The 18423-nt window shown below is 40.6% G+C and overlaps 4 protein-coding genes across 4 annotated transcripts in view; 2 read left to right on the forward strand and 2 right to left on the reverse strand.

The window, feature by feature from the left end:
* Window positions 1–94: 94 nt before the first annotated feature.
* On the reverse strand, window positions 95–3589 carry LOC118415284 (tubulin-folding cofactor B-like). Its single transcript, XM_035819776.1, has 6 exons — window positions 3370–3589; window positions 2081–2224; window positions 1736–1835; window positions 1384–1584; window positions 1026–1098; window positions 95–737 (listed from the first exon to the last, which is right to left on the reverse strand). Exons 1-6 carry the CDS (start codon window positions 3484–3486, stop codon window positions 617–619), a joined length of 756 nt encoding a protein of 251 aa, XP_035675669.1. The 5' UTR covers window positions 3487–3589; the 3' UTR covers window positions 95–616.
* Window positions 3590–3700: 111 nt separating this feature from the next.
* LOC118415274 (leucine-rich repeat protein 1-like) lies at window positions 3701–6486 on the forward strand. The gene is made up of 6 exons (XM_035819747.1): window positions 3701–4060; window positions 4350–4448; window positions 4575–5159; window positions 5542–5681; window positions 5991–6154; window positions 6301–6486. The coding sequence occupies exons 1-6, from the start codon at window positions 3869–3871 to the stop codon at window positions 6387–6389; spliced, it is 1269 nt and encodes a 422-aa protein (XP_035675640.1). The 5' UTR covers window positions 3701–3868; the 3' UTR covers window positions 6390–6486.
* Window positions 6487–7335: 849 nt separating this feature from the next.
* LOC118429579 (triokinase/FMN cyclase-like) lies at window positions 7336–15203 on the reverse strand. Its single transcript, XM_035840124.1, has 17 exons — window positions 14928–15203; window positions 14142–14268; window positions 13605–13709; window positions 13052–13236; window positions 12623–12701; window positions 12308–12397; window positions 12098–12132; window positions 11894–11978; window positions 11627–11716; window positions 10820–10936; window positions 10279–10425; window positions 9886–10020; window positions 9350–9468; window positions 8633–8736; window positions 8115–8148; window positions 7842–7931; window positions 7336–7546 (listed from the first exon to the last, which is right to left on the reverse strand). Exons 1-17 carry the CDS (start codon window positions 15177–15179, stop codon window positions 7394–7396), a joined length of 1947 nt encoding a protein of 648 aa, XP_035696017.1. The 5' UTR covers window positions 15180–15203; the 3' UTR covers window positions 7336–7393.
* A 2988-nt stretch (window positions 15204–18191) lies between these two features.
* The window catches only part of LOC118425609, a 21372-nt gene continuing 21140 nt past the window's right edge, over window positions 18192–18423 (forward strand). The window contains exon 1 of the mRNA XM_035834562.1: window positions 18192–18200. Coding sequence (XP_035690455.1) covers window positions 18192–18200 — 9 coding nt within the window. The remainder of the gene's footprint in view (window positions 18201–18423) is intronic.

Consider the following 18423-nt stretch of genomic DNA (forward strand, 5'->3'; position numbering starts at 1 on the left):
TAATCTCTGATTGGTTCATGATAGAAGAGGGAAACGAAGAAGAACACACCAGCAAAAACAGTATGTTGTCCCTATCAGAGAAAACATCATTATACACAGTGTCCAACACATTTTACTGTCCCCACAGATTTCATATACATCACAGGTGTATAACATAGCCTCCAAACCAAATATACATTCTACAGTTGTACCTCAATTCAAAGTGCATTTACAAAATCACTCAATCTCATGTCAAAATGCATCAAATTTTACAGAAACAAAGTTGCATGACATGCAACTCGCTCATCCATTTGGGATCAGCGATTAGCTCCCCAAAAATAAAAATGAATATGTTTCTCTGACAAACTAGCTTCTTCATATACAAATGTTCTATTGGAAAAACATTATTACCATTGCAGACAAATTTTTTGTGGCTTAATTCATATAATCTATACTTTCAATTATTGATGGAAAGTTCTCAAGAGAATAAAGTATGATACAGATAAAAATCAAATGCTACACATGATCATATTCATTATCTGATTAGCAGATTCATTAGCAGATTCTATTTTTGCGTAGTAGTCAAAGTTCACTGTGACCATTATGATTTTGTTTACTTGACATTATGTTTCCTATTCTACATCTCATCATCATCCATTCCAAAGTCTTCTTCAGGAAAGTCCCCAACAGTGACAAAAGCAGGCTTGACAAATCCTCCATATTTTGGTGGGCATTCAAAATATTTCTTTCCAGCCACACTGCAAACAAAATGAAACGTAGTTACTTCATCTCCTATGATGAAATTCATGCAGAAGTGATTAAACTTTATAAGAGAAGGCAAGGGTAAGGAAAAAATAAAATCTGACTGGGCATGAAAACTTAAAGTTTGTAGATGTTCTCAGAATATACATGACCCTTACAGAGGTGTAGGTTTATTTCAAATTAAGTAACTATCACCATTTTGAAGACCAAGAAAGTCAGTTGAGGTAACCTCACTCTTGGATTGCTACCTGAAGTATACAAGTACTACCACTACATGTACCTACCTGCCATCATTCTTTCCTAGTGGCTCATCATACTTGACTCCCACCCACCAGCCAGGTTTGAAGTCAGTCAGGCCTGCAGAATCAAAATATTCTACTTAATTCTAAAGACAAATATCGTCTGTAATACTTAGCATATTTATATTCCACATTGTAGCATGCAGTACTCATGATACATACAGTATACAGTGGATGCCAGTTGTGTGCATACCTTATAATTGTAATGTATGTCTAGGAAGCTGTATAGAATTTAAAATAAAAAACATATTTACCATTCACCCAGTTGTGAAGATAATGAATAATTGTATGGCCTGTTGTCGTATACACATATATTGCACAAACAATCCTTGAATTGACTTACCTACATACACAACTTCCCCCCTTTTAGCAGGTGCATTAGCCGTTCTGACTTCACACCGTGACCCTACTGTGATGGCTTTAGCAGCCTCTTCCTCTGCTCTCTCCTTCTGTTTTCTCTCCTCCTCTTCACGGGCCTGCTCCTCCTCACTCTTCTCTGCAAACCTACCCAGCTTGTTTCTCTTCTTCCATGCTAGGACTGAGTCTGAGAAAAAGAGCAATAAATAGACACATGTACTTACAGCTGAGCAAAACAGTCCTTCCCTTGAGACATGGAAACAAATGTGCATATGGTTACTTTGTGAGTTTCTATCAGTGGAAAAAGTTGGGTGTATTTCCCAGGTATGTGAGTTTACCTTGTTTCTTCTCATACTCCTCATCCTTCATCTCATACTTCTCCACTTTAGAAACATCCTCAAAGTCTCCTACTTGGACGGATGGATCTTTGTTTACAACCTGCAGTAGACAACAAGGAAAGAAAGGAAAGAAGTTTTCAATCTGATCTTATACTAGTACTGATGTTATAATACATTGCACAGTGTGTTGAAATACTACTACTAGTCTGGACTAGCTGCAATTTGCTCCAGAAAATTTACTTAAGACTTTGCCCTGGACCTTTAAGGACTTTGGAGACTTTGTCGGTCTCAAGGATCATGCATGAAAGAAATTTTTTACTCCTTATTTGAAATAAAAGTCCTCACATGAATTCTCATGCCATCATCCACAGGATACGACCCCAGCAGAGCATCATTGTTGTTCATAGTTGCAACCAGTTTGTTGTCCTTTGTGAAGACCTGCAGGTCCATGTGTGCGGTGGGACATCCCGTGATCAGCTCCAGCTTCATCTGAAATACACAGCAGCTATTTCAAATCGATATGGTCTGGGAATTACGGTAGCTGCTTCATCATATGTTTCATTGTCTGTCCGTATGGTGTAAAGGTCTATGCATTCTGCTCTTCACCAAATGTTTCAAATTCAGTCAATCAGTGGATCACGCCGCTCAGGTTCATGCACAGGACTGGACCGTCCTTTTGGAGGGGGACATCAAGCCAGGTGAGGGAGCTTTAGGCATTACTAAACATCTCCTTGTTAAAGAACCTAACACACTTATCTAGAAGAGAGCGAGTGTGACCTGATGTGCTTGTCTGCAAAAAACACGAGCTGCATTGCACTACTACTAGGTTGTTGGCATCTGTCTGTCTTGGAAGACAATGGTTGGCAGACAGGGTGGGTTTTAAGGCGACCTTTCTGCCTGGCCTGCACTTGGGTTTTTTAAGGTGAAAGAGGCGTGTGCATTCTCCACACTCTCGTCCACTGGTGCACTAAGTCCTACAGGGGCAACTGTATGCAACATGTAAGACGGTCCCAGCAGATGCAGGTTTGTTGTTTGGAGTTTCCGTCTCCTAGGAGGACTTCCGACCATGGATGCAAGGGGTTCCTCCTACCCCTGACTTGTGTGTCATGGCGGGTGCATCATGCCCGAACATGCCCCTATGGCCTGTCACTGCCACAAAGGCCTGTCACTGCCACTAGCCGTAGCTAGGTACTCATTCACACCTGATCAGTTAAGTGAGGAAAGTCGTGTAAAGTGCCTTTCCCAAGGGCACAAGATCGGTGACACGGCAGCAGGATTCGAACTCAGGACCTCTTGGGCCTGAGACCAACGCGCTGACGATGGCGCCACCCGATCCCACACGCACTACCACTAGGTACTTGAAAAAGCACCATATTTCACCTCAGTTGAGGATGACTGTCTGAATTACCTTTACCTTGTGAAATAATTTTTTGGTAAAGGTGAATTATATAGTTATGTGCATGGGTGTTAATTTCTTTCATGTGTTATGCTGGCATAAAAAATTAGATGGACTTAACATGGGATAATCATTGAGCTAAATAAACTGTAAACATAGAGCACATTTCAATAGGTTTTATAGCTACTTTGAAATCTTTGCATGCACATGTACAGCTGACGCCCCCCTCCCCACCTACCTTCAGTGCACCGATGGTCAGACTCTTGTCAAAGCGTTTCTCTGAGCCGAAGCTGCTCAGGGAGCTGGTAATTTGGACGTTGACGACGGGCGCTGTCACGACAGAAAACTCAGTCATCTTGAAAAAACTGGATACTGCGGTTTGAAGTCTCAAATGTTTTGAACGTCGTTTTTTTTTTGCCTCCACTGTCTTACTTCCGGAATGTTCTTTCTCGTCTGGTAACGCTCATCTCGCGAGATTGAGAACATCCAATGAGCGACTCTCTTATGAAATTCCGTCGTTCCAAAAAATTGTAAAACGGTTTATGATTGGTTTGAACAATCTGGTACCAGGACGAGCGGGAGACTTCGTTTTCGAGAAATCTTCTGGTTCTTGCCTGCGTCTTTGCTCACCAAAGAGGTTAATTTAGTGGACAGGTGTTTATACGCATCATGTTACGGTAGTCCGAGGAACATTTTAGTTATCCTGGGGACCCATTTTTAGGCTTAATTAGGACAATATGCGCTTGATTTGTACCGTCGAAGTCAACAACCGGCTGTGCCCCTCCCACAACCTTGCGAGCAGTAAAAGCAAGGGCCGTGGGGGCCATGCCACTCTGACTCTGGGGAGGAAGCCTGGGTCGGACAGCAAGGAGGGGATGGTGTTCTTAATGATGTGCACGGCCAAGGACAAGACAGGGACCAAGTATAAGGTGAATTCTGCACCTCTGTGTTATCAACTTATGACCAAAAAAGACGTTCATTATACCCACAAATTTATAGTGCAAGGACGTTACATCGTCCTTGATCAGTGTATTTGAATACAGGTTTCAAAGCATAAAGATAGATATGCATTCAAACAGTTACTTTATATAAGTAAGTGTGCCTGTTAATTAACACACAAATCTTGCCTGTGGAAAATGTAATGGAGCCGTGAATATTACTAGCATGCTGAAACCATAGTTTTTAAATATCATAATCCTTTGATTTCATCTTTTTCAGTTGAAGGGAAATGTGGGACAAATCTTTGGCAGGTTTGTACAGGAGGGAAAGGCCACCATCCGCTTCCACCAGCCAGAACATGACATCTGTATCAGCAAGGTAATCTTTACTCACATGTACAATGTTACTAATTTGTTCAAATGCTTATTCATGTTTGATACTTCAATTACTTATGTTGTGGATTTGTTGTAACTTTCTTCTTGTTCGTTCACTTGTTTCCTCCAGGCAGACCCAATAAACCTGAAGGCCCTGTTGTCAGCGGTGAAGCTGGCTCACCATGGACAGGAGATGTCACGTGCTCAGGTGTCCACCCTCACCCCCGCTAGAGCCTCACAAGTGGAACCTCCCAAAACCAAGATGACTGTGTCCAAACGTAAAGACTACCCACTCACCAAGTCTTTCCCCAGCTCACTCCTTGAACTGAGAATAAACCACTGCACTCTCAACCGCATTGACACCAGAATCTTGGGTCTGAAGCATTTGAAGTTGTTGGACATGAGTGACAACAACATACGGACCCTCCCGGAGACCATTGGTGAACTGAAATGTTTAGCAGATCTGAATCTGTCCAACAACCAGCTGACAGAGTTGCCAGGAAAGTTCTTTCAGTCGACACTGAGAAACTCTCTCCAGTCTCTGGATCTAAGCCACAACCAGCTGAGCCGCCTGCCCAACCAGCTGTGCGCCTGTGTGGATTTGGTGTCCCTAAAGCTGGACAGTAACCAGTTGTCTGGACTACCTCCGTCCATAGGATTGTTGAGGAAGCTGAGATTTCTCACAGCTACACGCAACCATATCACACTACTGCCAGTCAGTACACTATCTTAACGTTTAACACACTGAAGTAGCTGTTTCACTAACGATTCTCTATTGGGTATGGTATTACCAATAAGCAGCAGGGAGGTTAATCAACTTTTCTTTAATTCCAGATCATTGATTGCCAGTTGTTGATTAATCATAACCTGTGTCAAACTCTTGTTCTGGACATCTTTTTTCTCTAAAAAAAATGTGTTGGCCAGCCAAGGCTAACTTTGAAGAAATTTATTGAACTTTAAACTGGACTGGACAGTCCCAAACTCCTCTCATCGATGAATGACAGACTGTACTGGAAGTCAAATTTCACTTGTTCCGATTGATGATGAACCTGTGTCATGCATATTTTTTTAAACCTTGGTCTGATTTATATTTGCAGGCATCCTTCTTGAAGCTGCAGCTGGAGACAGTGGACCTGTTTGAGAACCCATTCCTGGAGGACGGACCGTCCACACTGACGGGAAACCTGACATTTCCCTCTCTTCTGGAGATCTCTGCCAGGGTTGTCAAAAAGCACAGGTAACGAATCTTCTTTAAGACTAGTGTAATAATTCCTTATGTGGAGTAGATAGTTTCTTGTTTGGTTTTGATTCACAACTTGATATCTTCATATTCCTTTCAGTTCGTTTGTCTGATACATCAGGATCTTTTCAAACAGGTCTAATGACCAACTAGACCTAGTAATAAGCCTCATCCAAAACTATGAGCACCTACATGTTAGTTTTAAAAAGGAAGATCTGGCTTTGAAATTTTAATTGGCATACAAAGCATATCTACTCTCATTGACATTTCATCCTTACATATAAATTTCACATTCTCTCATCACAGACTTCACTATACTGAAGAAGACTTGCCAAGGACTCTGATTAGCTACTTGGATGTAGCGAAAAGGTGCCTGTGTGGACAGCTGTGCTTCGAGAACTTTGTCCGCTTCCTGGCAAGACTGGATCTACACAGACTGGCACATACAGTTACTGCTGTGGACAGCCAAGGTACAAATAAAGTTATCTAATACAGCACTTGTTGTAGGAACATAAAAGTCGCTTTTTGATGTCATGATTTTATCTACAGGTTTATCTACAATCATGATTTTATCTATCTCCTTTGCTTCTCAGACCATGTTTTCTTCTCCATACAGGACGCACACATGCACCACTGGAGGCTTTCCTATGTTCAGAAGCCTGCAGTGCCAAGTACAGGAAGCATCCAGCAGGCTTCTGGAAGTAACCTTTTCTCCCAACAATTGAATGTCTTGATTTAGAGGTCTCCGAGATCTTGGCAGTGACTTGAAGTCTTATACTGGTAGAAATTGTAAATTTGTTGAGTAATACTAATAGTTATTCTGCTTATAAGCAATAACAAATTTTACGAACTAAGTACCATTAGTGGGCCAGTAATTGACAAAATTTGGTGCATGTTCGAATTTCCCATAATTTTATTCATCGTGATCTTTACATGTTAGCTGTACGAGAAGTCATACTGAGATAACTTGGGTACATGGATATTCTTTACACCTCAAGTTTAATAGCTTGACAAGAATGACTACTTATTTTACATGTGTCAGAGATGAATTTTATGTACTATTGTACTAAGCAGCATGGTTGCATTTTGAATAACAATAAAATTACTGTAAAATTTGGCACTATTTGTGTTGCATGTTTTGTTGCCAGGAAAAAACATTCAGTTGTATAATGTATTATCCTAGTAATCTATCTTTTAAATTTTTTTCATATCTTTGGCACAATACAAATGTATTTCAATGTTTTTAAAAAGCTAAAATTACTGCCCAAGTAATTTATATGTATGGGGACTTTTATTCTAACTAATTTCAATTATGTAACAATGGAATGCTATTATTACTATACATATACATGTTGTACATTGTTTTATCAGTTGCCATAGTTTCACAGTCAGTCTCAATGACTAATTTTACAACATAATCTCTTCATATAATCCCTTACATATGGCTTGCATATTTCTGATAAGGAGTGCAACGATTACAAACATTAATAGTTGTGAAGGACTCCATTTTTCATATATGAGGTAGGTTGAAGCAATCATTACAGATTACACTACAAGCATAAGTTCATTGATCATGTGCTCATGGTCTTCCAACACTTACAACAAGTTATTTTCATTCACTATCCTGTTGCATTTTATGTTAAACTTTTCAGAAAATTATATTCTGGGTCTAGATTCTTAATTTGGCTAACTATAGCTAATCAGGAAAACTACTTTTCTAGTGAGCTGTAGATAGCTCTCATCCAGATAGCCACTGCCTGCGCCCCAGGGTCAGGTCTGGTCAGGCGATCTGTGCTGACATAGCTGGCACGACCAGCCCTCGCCGCCATGGTGGCTGTCCTCTGTGCTGAACTCTCTGCTGCCTGTAAATAAAGATGGTATCTCTTGAAGCTGCTTTACAAGTAGATGGCAGTTAAAGGAAAGACTTGAGCATCAAATATGACGATGGAATAAAAAAATTGAAAGGCTATTTGAAGAAGATATAATTCACTGAGTATTAGGCCTGTTGTGAAAGTGTAAACATTTGTAAGAAATCTACAGTTCAGAAGAGGTTTCAAAAGATAATCACATGTTGCTGAGAAATTCACCAATGTCTAATGTAACAAGTGCTACTAGAGTTTCAACATACAGGGTAGAACAGAGTAAGTTAGCCATTACCTCCACAGCTTTCTGTAGAGTTGGCATGCTATCAGCAGTTTCTTCTTGCAGTGCCTTCAGGACTTCAGTGGCTGCATGAAGAGGATCCAGCTGCATAAAAAAGTGTGTCATTCTTATGAACTTTGTATATTTTCTCCAGAAAAACTTGATTACCAGAAACGATAAACTGATTTTCTGCCAAGTCAATGTAACTCCCTCAAATGTACCATTTGATTCATTTTTCTTCATAAGAAATTACTCAATTATGATACTAATTGAGTATCGGTAACATACCATTGTTCTGTCACCTGGATCAGCACCTCCATACCTGATAATGAGGAAAGGAAAATAATGTTTCTGTAGCAACCTTCAGAAATTCAATGTATCACTCTCACTCTGCATTATAACGCAAGTCTGACAGTCAAAAACATACCACCATCACTGAATTTTATCTTGTGAATTATCCATAGTTTATGCTATCTCTGTGTATAATTATTTCCAACTTCTTAGTTCATTGCCTTGTAGTGGTCTAATGATCTTGCTCAATCTCGTGAAAAAATTACTGTAAATGCAGAAATGTTTGCGGTGGATTAATGTTCGCTCTTTTCGCGGCGGCCGCATCACCACGAATTTAAAACCACCGCGAACATTTTTTAATAACAGTAAGAGACTACAATGCATGGTGCTACCACGAAATTAAAACCACTTTGAAAAGTCCATTTTCCCGCTAATGCGAAATTAAATCCCCGCGAACTTAAATGCATTTACAGTACCTTTAAAAAGCTGTGTTTCTAGCTGGTGTAACAACTCACCTGATGATGGATGCTACACCAGCCTTCATCGCAGCGGTCCAGCTAGCAGGAGTGACAGACGTCATCACAGACTGTGCACCGGCAGTCAGGAACAGGCTGTACAGCTACAGAGTGAGAAGATAATTGCTACCTCATCATGTGTGTGAGTTGTTCCGTATGATTCTTTTTGTTTGTTTGAACCTTTGTTTATTCATAAAAGCTCACATTGGCCTGCAGACCACTTTTCATTGAGATCATGAGGGAAGAGGCAAGGGTCAGACAAACTATACACATCAGTTTACATCATTTAAAGTCCTAATGAGTCTTCTAAATTTATCTACACAATTTTACATATTACAAAATACATAATGGTGAGAGCTGCTACATGATTCAAGTCTGTTAATTTCGGTCGTCGTTTCCATTACTTTACGAGTGTCTTAAAGGAGGCCAGAGTTGGGGCTGTGTGTATGTCTGGTGGTAGACTGTTCCAGATGTTCGATCCACAGTAGGCGATGGCTCTTCTGAAGGTATCATGGACTTAAAATGATAATCTGCACTAAACAACAGTGTAGATGTAAAGATTCTTCTCTGTACGTCGATGAAGGTTAGACATCCAGGTAACAAGATAGGCCAAAAAGTAGTTACTCAAGTCAAAATCACATCCAGTTGCTTGAGTAACTGCTTTTGGGCGTATTCTTCTCTGTACTTTATCAAATTTCCCCATCTCATGTGTCTCACCCCTCCCGAGGCTCCCCCCATGCTCCTCTCCACGATGGTGGCCATCTCCTGCAGCAGGACAGCAGGAGTCTGGCACGGCAGGCCGGGGGTGTCAGCTGACCCAAGGGCTGACAGGATGGCTGGTGAACAAGAGAGAATGGTCAGATACATACACGCATGTAAGTAAAATCAGGAATTCTTTCTTGATATGTTTTCTTGACACCAATGTGAGCACATATCCAACTGTCTACAGTTACACAATTGCATACACTGATAATTTTATTGGCCTCATAAGCCCTACCAAAGATTGCCATCCCTTTCCAACTATAACACCAACAATACTTATTGTAATTCACTTTGTCTTCCCAGTACCAAATTGTCACGGTCTGAGAAAATTCAATTTGTTCTCAGAACTAAATGTTCACGGTGAATGACTTATTTGTTATCGTCACCAAGATTAATTATTTGTTATCGGTAATGATAAGTTTACGTTACAGTCGTCACCGTAAAAACTGTGAACATATGAGTACATTGAGAAAAATCAGGAATTACAGTACCCTTAGCTCCTTTGGCCAGCGTGCTGCCACAGTCCCCATCTCCACAGGCCCGGTCAAGGTCATTCAGCTGTTCCTCTGCTGTCATCAGAGAGTTGCAGACAGCAGACACAACACGGAAGATCTGCTGGGCTGTGTCTGTGAGTACAAGAAGTCAACTTTGCTTTCAAACTGCAGTCTTTTCACTCCTGTGTACCAAAGGCCAAACATTAAGCTTTACTTTCCTTCTGTGTAAATGTCAGAACAATTGCCAGCAAGACTGTAGGTACAGTTATGTCCGTATTCAACACAGGTAGTTTTTCATTTGAATGCTCTAAATTTCTGCCAAATTTTAGTGAAGGCTACAGGGTAGTAGAGCTTGGAGAAATGGCAATCTTTGAGAAATGTAAAACCTACCTTTGTCGACCTTTGTGGCACCTGCAATTACGGTTGCTGCTTGCTGAGTGTCAGTTGAGAGCTGCACCCTTGTCCTGGTGGTGCGCAGGGTGCCCGTACTGGGGGAGGGGCACATGGGAAACCAGGCATGAGCTGTGGTCTGAGCATCTGGGGGAAGAGCCAGCAGGTTTGTCACTAAAACTTTCACAACTCTCCACAAACTTTAACTCAGTAAGTATAGAGTAACTGATGGTGGAGCCATGATTCATCACGCGCCCCACTTGCACAGGCTATTATTGAACTTGGACCTGGCATGGGCCACTTCAACTTGCAATTCAAATAACTGCAGACACACACCAAGACAAGCAAACAGACAGATCAATCAGCAGACATACTTAACTTATAGCCTGGATACCATCCTCCATTGAAACTGCTGGCTCAATCTTTTCACTTGCTAACAACCGATGTAGGGGTATATTTATAGGTAAGATAAAGTATGAGTTTAAAGATTGTAGAATTTCCGTTTGTTTATAATTTAGTACAAAGAAAGAAAGTCCTGTACCCAGACAGCGGCGCCTGGTGTCATCCAGTCTCAGCAGGGTCAGGGACATGCCTGCCATTTCCTGTGACGTCACAAACGGCCCCACATACGTCCTCTCCACAGACACACCGCGGGCCTCTGTTCAGAGGTTTGGAAAATGTACCATTTAGAATAGCCTGTGTGTAACATCCCAATATTCCAAACAAATGGTAGAGTCCGTCACCCCCTTCGTTCCGAATATTGGGATGTTACATGTGTTTACACAATCTCTCGCTGGCTGGAGTTAATGTAGGCCCAGCCACTAGAGATGCTATTATAGTTAGGCTTTCAAGCTTGGCTCGAGCGGGAGCTCGACCAAAGTAAAGTAAGTAAGTACATTTAGAACAATCCTTGAACTACATAATATACATACATATATGCATATTCTTACTCTATTAGTTTCTCTATTAGAGTTGAAGCATACACAAAGTTCTGCTTCCAGTATTCTCCATCGTGCATCCTGTCAGTCATGACTTTCCCATTTAAACCTGAGTTGCAGCCTCGATCAGTTTCTTTAAGGCAAGGTTGGGTCGGCCCACTTTCCTTGGAAGAATTACTGCGGGGGCAGTATTGTGTGTATATGACCAAAACAGTTGTACACTATCATGAAAGTAAGTCTGAGTTGGTAAATTGCAGTTTGACATTTTGCTGTCATCTCTGTCATCACAAGCTATTGTTGGATGATGGCTTTATATACAGATCTAGTTTACTTTTCAACCTTAAGAGAGTTACTTTTGGAGAGATTTATCTGACAAGGTTGAGCGAAGGACATGGAACGTCAAGACTTACCCAGGTACTTGATGGCATCTCTGGCTATGATATAGAGCTCCAGGTACGCAGTAGACCCCAGATTATTCACTAGCAGTGCCACACTGTCCCCTTGTGTTATAGGAAAGGAGCCAGAGTCAACAACATCATAGTGTGGGCCAATGTGTTTCTAGCCTATAATATGTGTATCACAAAAGCTGCAGGTAATGTTGGCAATGATAAGCAATGCAGTACCTTCACAAACAGAAAGGAGTGCTAGTTATCTATTAATATATGGGTATAACTCACCTTTCTTCACTTCAATACGGCTGGTGTTGTCTGGGTTGGTCATGTGAGCGAGTACTGTTTCCACTACCTTTTCAGCTGTATCCATCTACAGAAGATTCATGTCAAAAATACATCTGCTTGTATTCTGGCACTAGCAATATAAACAGACATTGAATAAACCAAGATGTCCCAAATTAGGAACCAATTTAGGAATGATGTTCCTACCTTCATTCTTCCCACACCTGCCTCACCATGGACACCTAGGAGACAACAATGGTTCATCTGAATGTAAAAACACAATATTGCCCCTATAAAAGCTTCCTTGTCAGATCTATCATACTGAGGAAGAACAATTTACTTTTCCTATGGAATCATGTATTATAGTCATAGGTTAGGTTTTTGAAGAAAATGTCAAGCTGACCAGAGGCAGTTTACCTAGTCCAAGCTCAATAGTGTCCTGTGGCACCTGGAACATAGGCCCTGACCCAGGCACACTGCAGGGTGACAGGCAGACCCCCATGGTACCTGTAGGAAAATAAACATATCTAAGCTATCTACTTGTGCATTAAGTTCATAGATGGGTCTATGTACACTTTGACATTACTGTTCTTTTTTTTTGTGGACAAATCTCGCCACTAGCCTGGGTACCAGGCTACCTCATTACAGCTGCAGCCTTAAATCATCTACCCCCAGTCACAACTTACTACCCCACCAGTAATATGTACGATGAAGTATGTATAGCATACTGACCCATACTGCTTATTGTGTTCTTCACTGTTTCCACTATTTCAGCCAAGGATTTGCCCTCCTCAGATAAAGCTCCTGCAATCTGAATAAAAGCAATACAAAATACAAATGAGCAGAAAATACAGCATACTTTTATCTACATATACATACATTTTGTATTATATAATCTACATATTCCTTTTTGAAACTGTAGCTTGCACGTTTACTGATGTGGCCCTCACATTGTTCCTTCCTTCTTTCCAAATGCATCTGTCCTGCTTATCATGGAAGCTCATCTGTGTTGGTAGTAGTCAAAGTACAATGCTAAACTTTCTTCTAACACAAATGTATACATGGATCAAATTTTCAATGATTCCTTCAGGATCAATATTGACCAGTCACTTCCAAACATAAACTCGCGAGAGTTGCAACTGTCCTGAGCATTTTACTCACCTTTTGAACAAACACTGTCCCTGCCAGTCCCCTTCTCCCAGCTGTCTTGTCCTTACTGGAGACAGCGCAGTCTTCTCCTATACACACCATCTCCACCTGGAGGCCCTCTGCACGCGCACGCTCCACTGCAATCCCAAACGTCAGCCGGTCTCCAGTGTAGTTGGTAACTAGCACAATGGCTCCAGCTGAAGCGAATAACGAGAATGATTAATTAATTGATATACTGTGATAGTAGGGAAAGTGATGCGAAAGTTTTTAGTATAGATACTACATGTATAGACTGAAGACATCTAAACATCTAAAGGCTTGATAAAACTAGTAAGTATCTCTCATTCTGTTTGTACAATGTTGTGAGGAAAAAGGGATTCAGGTGGCAGTGTTATAGTCACAATATATACAAAATGGAGGCCATTTTAGACATATTCTCTGGGTCATGTTGCATTGTAGTTAGGGTGTTTAACTCCTGAAGGCATCCTGCTAGAGGGAGAGTGTTATGAGAAATTTGTTTTACAGAGCTCAAACAGTATACAGAATACTGTACTTGTATCCTTACCTGGTCCTGTAACTGCCCGTAGTGCGGCTAGCACATCATCAGGAGGAGGGGAGGCAAAAATGTTGCCAGGAACAGCTGCAGTGAGCAGGCCACTCCCTACAAATCCTGTAGATCATCACCAGGCAAGGGTGAAATGTTTGAATAAGATGCTTAGCTTTTAGTATACTGAATTCTCTATTTGTCGGGGGTTCAGTAGCAGGGAAAAGGTTAGATTACAAACACTGTATTCAGTTCAGTTCAGTCATCCATCCGGTGACACTATGAAGTTCTTCCATACGACTATGTCGCGCATGACAGACAGGAGGTCTCTGTATACATGTACATAATGTACTATGAAACTGGATATGCATCAGCTCAGGTAATCTTCAAGAGCTGAAATTGATAAAATGACACACAAACACTATGATCATGATTTTCACACACAGAAAATATATAAAGAGTGGGTGGAATAGGATGCCGATGATAGGAGTAAGAATAACCCCAAATATTTATCAACTAACTTTTCACAAATATAAATGTCAGTGTACAGGTACTCACCATGATAAGCCGGTTCGTGTCCAGACCCCCCTCCACTCACCACGGCCACCTTGTTGGCACGGACATCCTCCCAGTCCTCACGTAACACCACACGGTGGCCGGCCAGCAGGCGTAACCCAGGATTTACCTGGGAAATTATATACAGACAGCAAGAACAACTCTCATCCTGTGTCGTATAATTGTACAAAGAAAGAGAATTGTTTGGATTCTTTGGTACAGGTTGACCCTTTGGTACAGGTTGACCGTATTTAAAAGCAATTGACATCGAGTAGGGCTAAGTTTATATGATCTTGTGGACAAAGTAACACAACAAGGATCAAAGTACAAAGTTAGCAACACTGAGCAAAGTGCAAACTAGCTTGTGATAAACAAGGCACAAAAAGCTGAAGATAGTCGATGGCAAAAATAATGCAAGAAAGCAATAAACTTGCAAAAAATGTGGTAATATAAATAACAACATTGATAAGAAACAGTGAGCCATAATGACACCACTTTCCATGGAAAGGGAAAATGACAGCTGTTTCAATGGCTAAATGAAAGGCCACTTATTTTGTTTGTTGACACTGAAACTATCAAAATAGATAACTGAAAACCCACTAAAAAGTGTTATGTACGTAAGATATTGGTACACAGGTTTGTGGTAGCACATACCTGACAGAGACGTATTGTTTGCAGGTTTACATCTAGGTACAGCCTACTACAGACATACTTTTGTACCACACAAAACAACAACAACACAAAACGTTCCCTGGGAGAACAATTATCCCTAATATAAAGCTTGCTTACCGCCACCAGACCCTCCAGCATGTCATCAACACAGGTCTCCACCGAGTCCAGAAGCTTCTTGGTAACATTCGCCATGATTAACGCTGAACAGAACTTTTTACGAGCTCCTGAAAACTTGCCTTGTGGACACGCCCCCTTTGTACCAGCTGATTGACCTTTGAGCAGTGTTGACCCGGAAGTAGTTTTGTAGCACTTGGCTACAGGACGCTTTCGTGTTTTCGCGCCATTTCTGACGCTGCGACATCGCGACATTTGGTATTTCTGTGACACTTAGACGATTCAACGTGAAGACAGTCTAGTTGCCAAAGACGGGACACTCATCTGCGTCAGAATTTTACTTTCAAGTCTTTACAGGTATGTGATATCAATTGTAACTGTTAATGTTTAGCCGACGTTGCTGACTTGATCGTCACAGTCAGAGCTATTTATCTGTAACATGGCTGATAACATGAACGTTAACGTTAATGATTGAATAACCACTGAACTTGGTAACGTTACCCTATCAAATGTGAATTTGCAATTGTTGACTGAATCATAAGGCAATCTCTGTCTGCTCGGAAATTGATATTTACTTCAAGTATTATAATGATTGTCCTGAATATGGAGGGTTGCAACAGGTGCGGAACTGTCGCAGCTTGCAGAGTTAACGTTATGTTGTTGTTTTCTATGAGGAAGGTTCTCGACTTTGGGATAGATTTCTGATAACAATAGTTACAATTTCGGAATTTTACAGAACCATAAAAGGCCTGGGAATTCTGTAGAATCTGGAAATCTCGAATCCCAGGTGGCCCTCAAGAGTCTGGGTTTGACCCGTCATTTTCACTGAATAGTAAACATTGTTTTTGAAAGTCGATGACCTCGCAAAGTGTTACCGTTTCGAATCGTTGCATAATGTTTAGAGAATCCTCTTGGAGTTCAGATAATCTAGCAGGTAACGTTATGTTCTGTCAGACAAATAAATCTTGGTGCTATGACTGCTGTCACAATTTATATATTTTGTTTTGTTTTGTTTGTGTAGCCAGTCAGTGTCCTGTCATGGTGCTATCAAGTAACAAATAGAAATGGAGCAAAGAAAAAGCCCTGTTTTGATGGTACTTTGTTTGAATTTACAGCACAGAAAATACACAGGGCATGGGCGTGTAAGGGTTAACAAGAGTGCAGGCCCTCCAACTGACAGACATGTTTGTTATACTCGGACATGGCCAAGTTTGGAGACACAAATATTTGCTCAGTACCTCTTTAGACCGGTCAAAGACCTCACTGTTTGTTGAGCAGCTGAAAAATGAGGTCAGGTATTGTTACAGAACACCTGATAGGTGTGCAGCTCATAGGTGGGGTCTGCAGGAACAGGTAGTCTGGCTGTTTACCTGCTGAGTTATCAGGTGCTATAAATGCTATCAGGTACCTGAACTGCCATAAATGACTCTACCATTTTCAGGACTGGAAGGTGGGGGACACTTTTAGTCATTTTTAGTGATCATAACTACTGAAGGTACTACTTAGGTAGAATTTTTTGTACATTTATTTGTAACTGTATGATTTCATAGCAATAGCACAGTGGTTCTGTTGTTGTACCTTGGTATGTTTGAATGAGGAACAGACCTGGGCAGTAACATTCTCATCACATTCTGTTGAGGTTAAGATTACAATAACAGGTGTGAGATGCAGCTGTGCAACAAGATGCCAAGAATTTTTCTTGTCTATGTTTTCATCCTACCTAATACCCTGTCTCAGACAGTGTCCATTTTCCCTGGTCCTTCAACCTGTTACTAGTACAGTAGGAAGTTGTAAATACTGAAACACCTGTTTGAATTGTACTGTTTTATCAAATTGGTTACATGGTTTTATTACACACTTCCTACCAGTACTCTTACCAAACATGATAGCTGGCTTGCCACATTAGACCCCAACTGACCGAGTCCCATTTTATTGAGTAAACTTCAAAAGAAAAGAACCAGTGTGGCCCAAGATGATTAATCGTTCTTTGTCTCCCTAACCTGTACTCATCCCACATTCATGAAAATTTATGAGCGTGGAAGCACACACAATGGTTTACTATCACTCTAGATCAGGGTGGGGTACATCTTTCTGCTGAGCCAGGCCAGGCTGGAGTATATGTCCATGTACTGTTGTGTCAGTAATTTTCTAGATACATATGTATATATACAGTCTAAAATCATACAAAGAGTCTTTACATCTACAGTCTATTATTCCTTTTACCAAAGTTATAGGCCAAGTGCCAGGATTTAAGACTAAAAAGGTGTTGGCGGGTTGTTTGCCACCATTGTTTTAGTATTATGTACAGGCTATTGTCTTCTTTTTCATTCATGGCTAACCAGGGTTTTATCCTAAAAAACAGTTTTGTTGCTTGTATACAGCTATCCTGTTTCTAGAGCTGTTATTCCACTACCAGGAACTGACTCTGACAAATTTAAAAAAAAAAAAAAACTTTTGTACGTGCAACATTTGGAAAAAAATACGAAAAGGTCTGAGAAAGTACAACAAAAATTCAAGGAATTGAAGGCTTGTGACATTGATAAACAAAACTCATCAATGCAGTCATAAAAGGAATTTAAATCTAGTTTCTTCTCAGTGCATATTGATATTTCATAGCATGCTCTTATTTTCTGTGGCATTATTCATTCTCATTATACTAATTATGTACCGCAATAGTCTGCTCCATACCAGCTGTCACTAATATGTCATGTGAACAATGTAGACAAGTATTCACCTTCCCATTGGGACAGAATCACTAGCTGCACGTGCCATATTGTGAATATTATTCAGTCTCTCCTTTGCAGTTTTCTGTGTAAATTGTAAGCCTCAATTGGAGGTACAATTATAATGTCTAAACAAAAAACAGAATGACACCTCCAAATGTTCTCTTATCCTTGACTTTCAGTTGGATTTTTAAAAGAATCCGTAGCTCCCTGAGGCTGGTTGCATCGATGTTAGGTGGTGACATCATCCTCAGACTATGCCCAGACTATGTTAACATGAACAGTCTTATGTCAACTCTGGTTGGGCTACAAAAGTAAAAGACAAGCACAAATGTGAGACCTTGTACATATAAGGGTGCAGCAGTGTTCTTAGGGAATGTGTTTGGCAAGAACCTAGTTGTGATATGTCACACATGGTGAATTGTTGTGTGCTGCCCTTGTTTTCTTACTTTAGTGATTGATTTTTGCTGTGTATATACAGTAAATCGGTCAGTACTCTGCTGTTTAGACTCTGTGTAGAGTTTTAGACTGTATAGCAGGTTAAATGCCAATTGTAAAACATAGCAATTTACAGCATTTCGATTTTGGCATTCACTCAATTCTGATTCAGCCATGTAGCCTGACACGTTTTCTTGGTAGGAATGGATAGCTTGAATATGCAACCTCAACCTTTAGACCTAAATTTTAACTAGACGGTAGAATGCTGTTAGTTGAATGTTATGTTTCAATATATCTACTACAGTGTATTTAACTATGATTTTGTGCTTCTCTTCTTC

Source organism: Branchiostoma floridae, chromosome 1, assembly GCF_000003815.2.
Source record: "Branchiostoma floridae strain S238N-H82 chromosome 1, Bfl_VNyyK, whole genome shotgun sequence".
NCBI lineage: Eukaryota > Metazoa > Chordata > Leptocardii > Amphioxiformes > Branchiostomatidae > Branchiostoma > Branchiostoma floridae.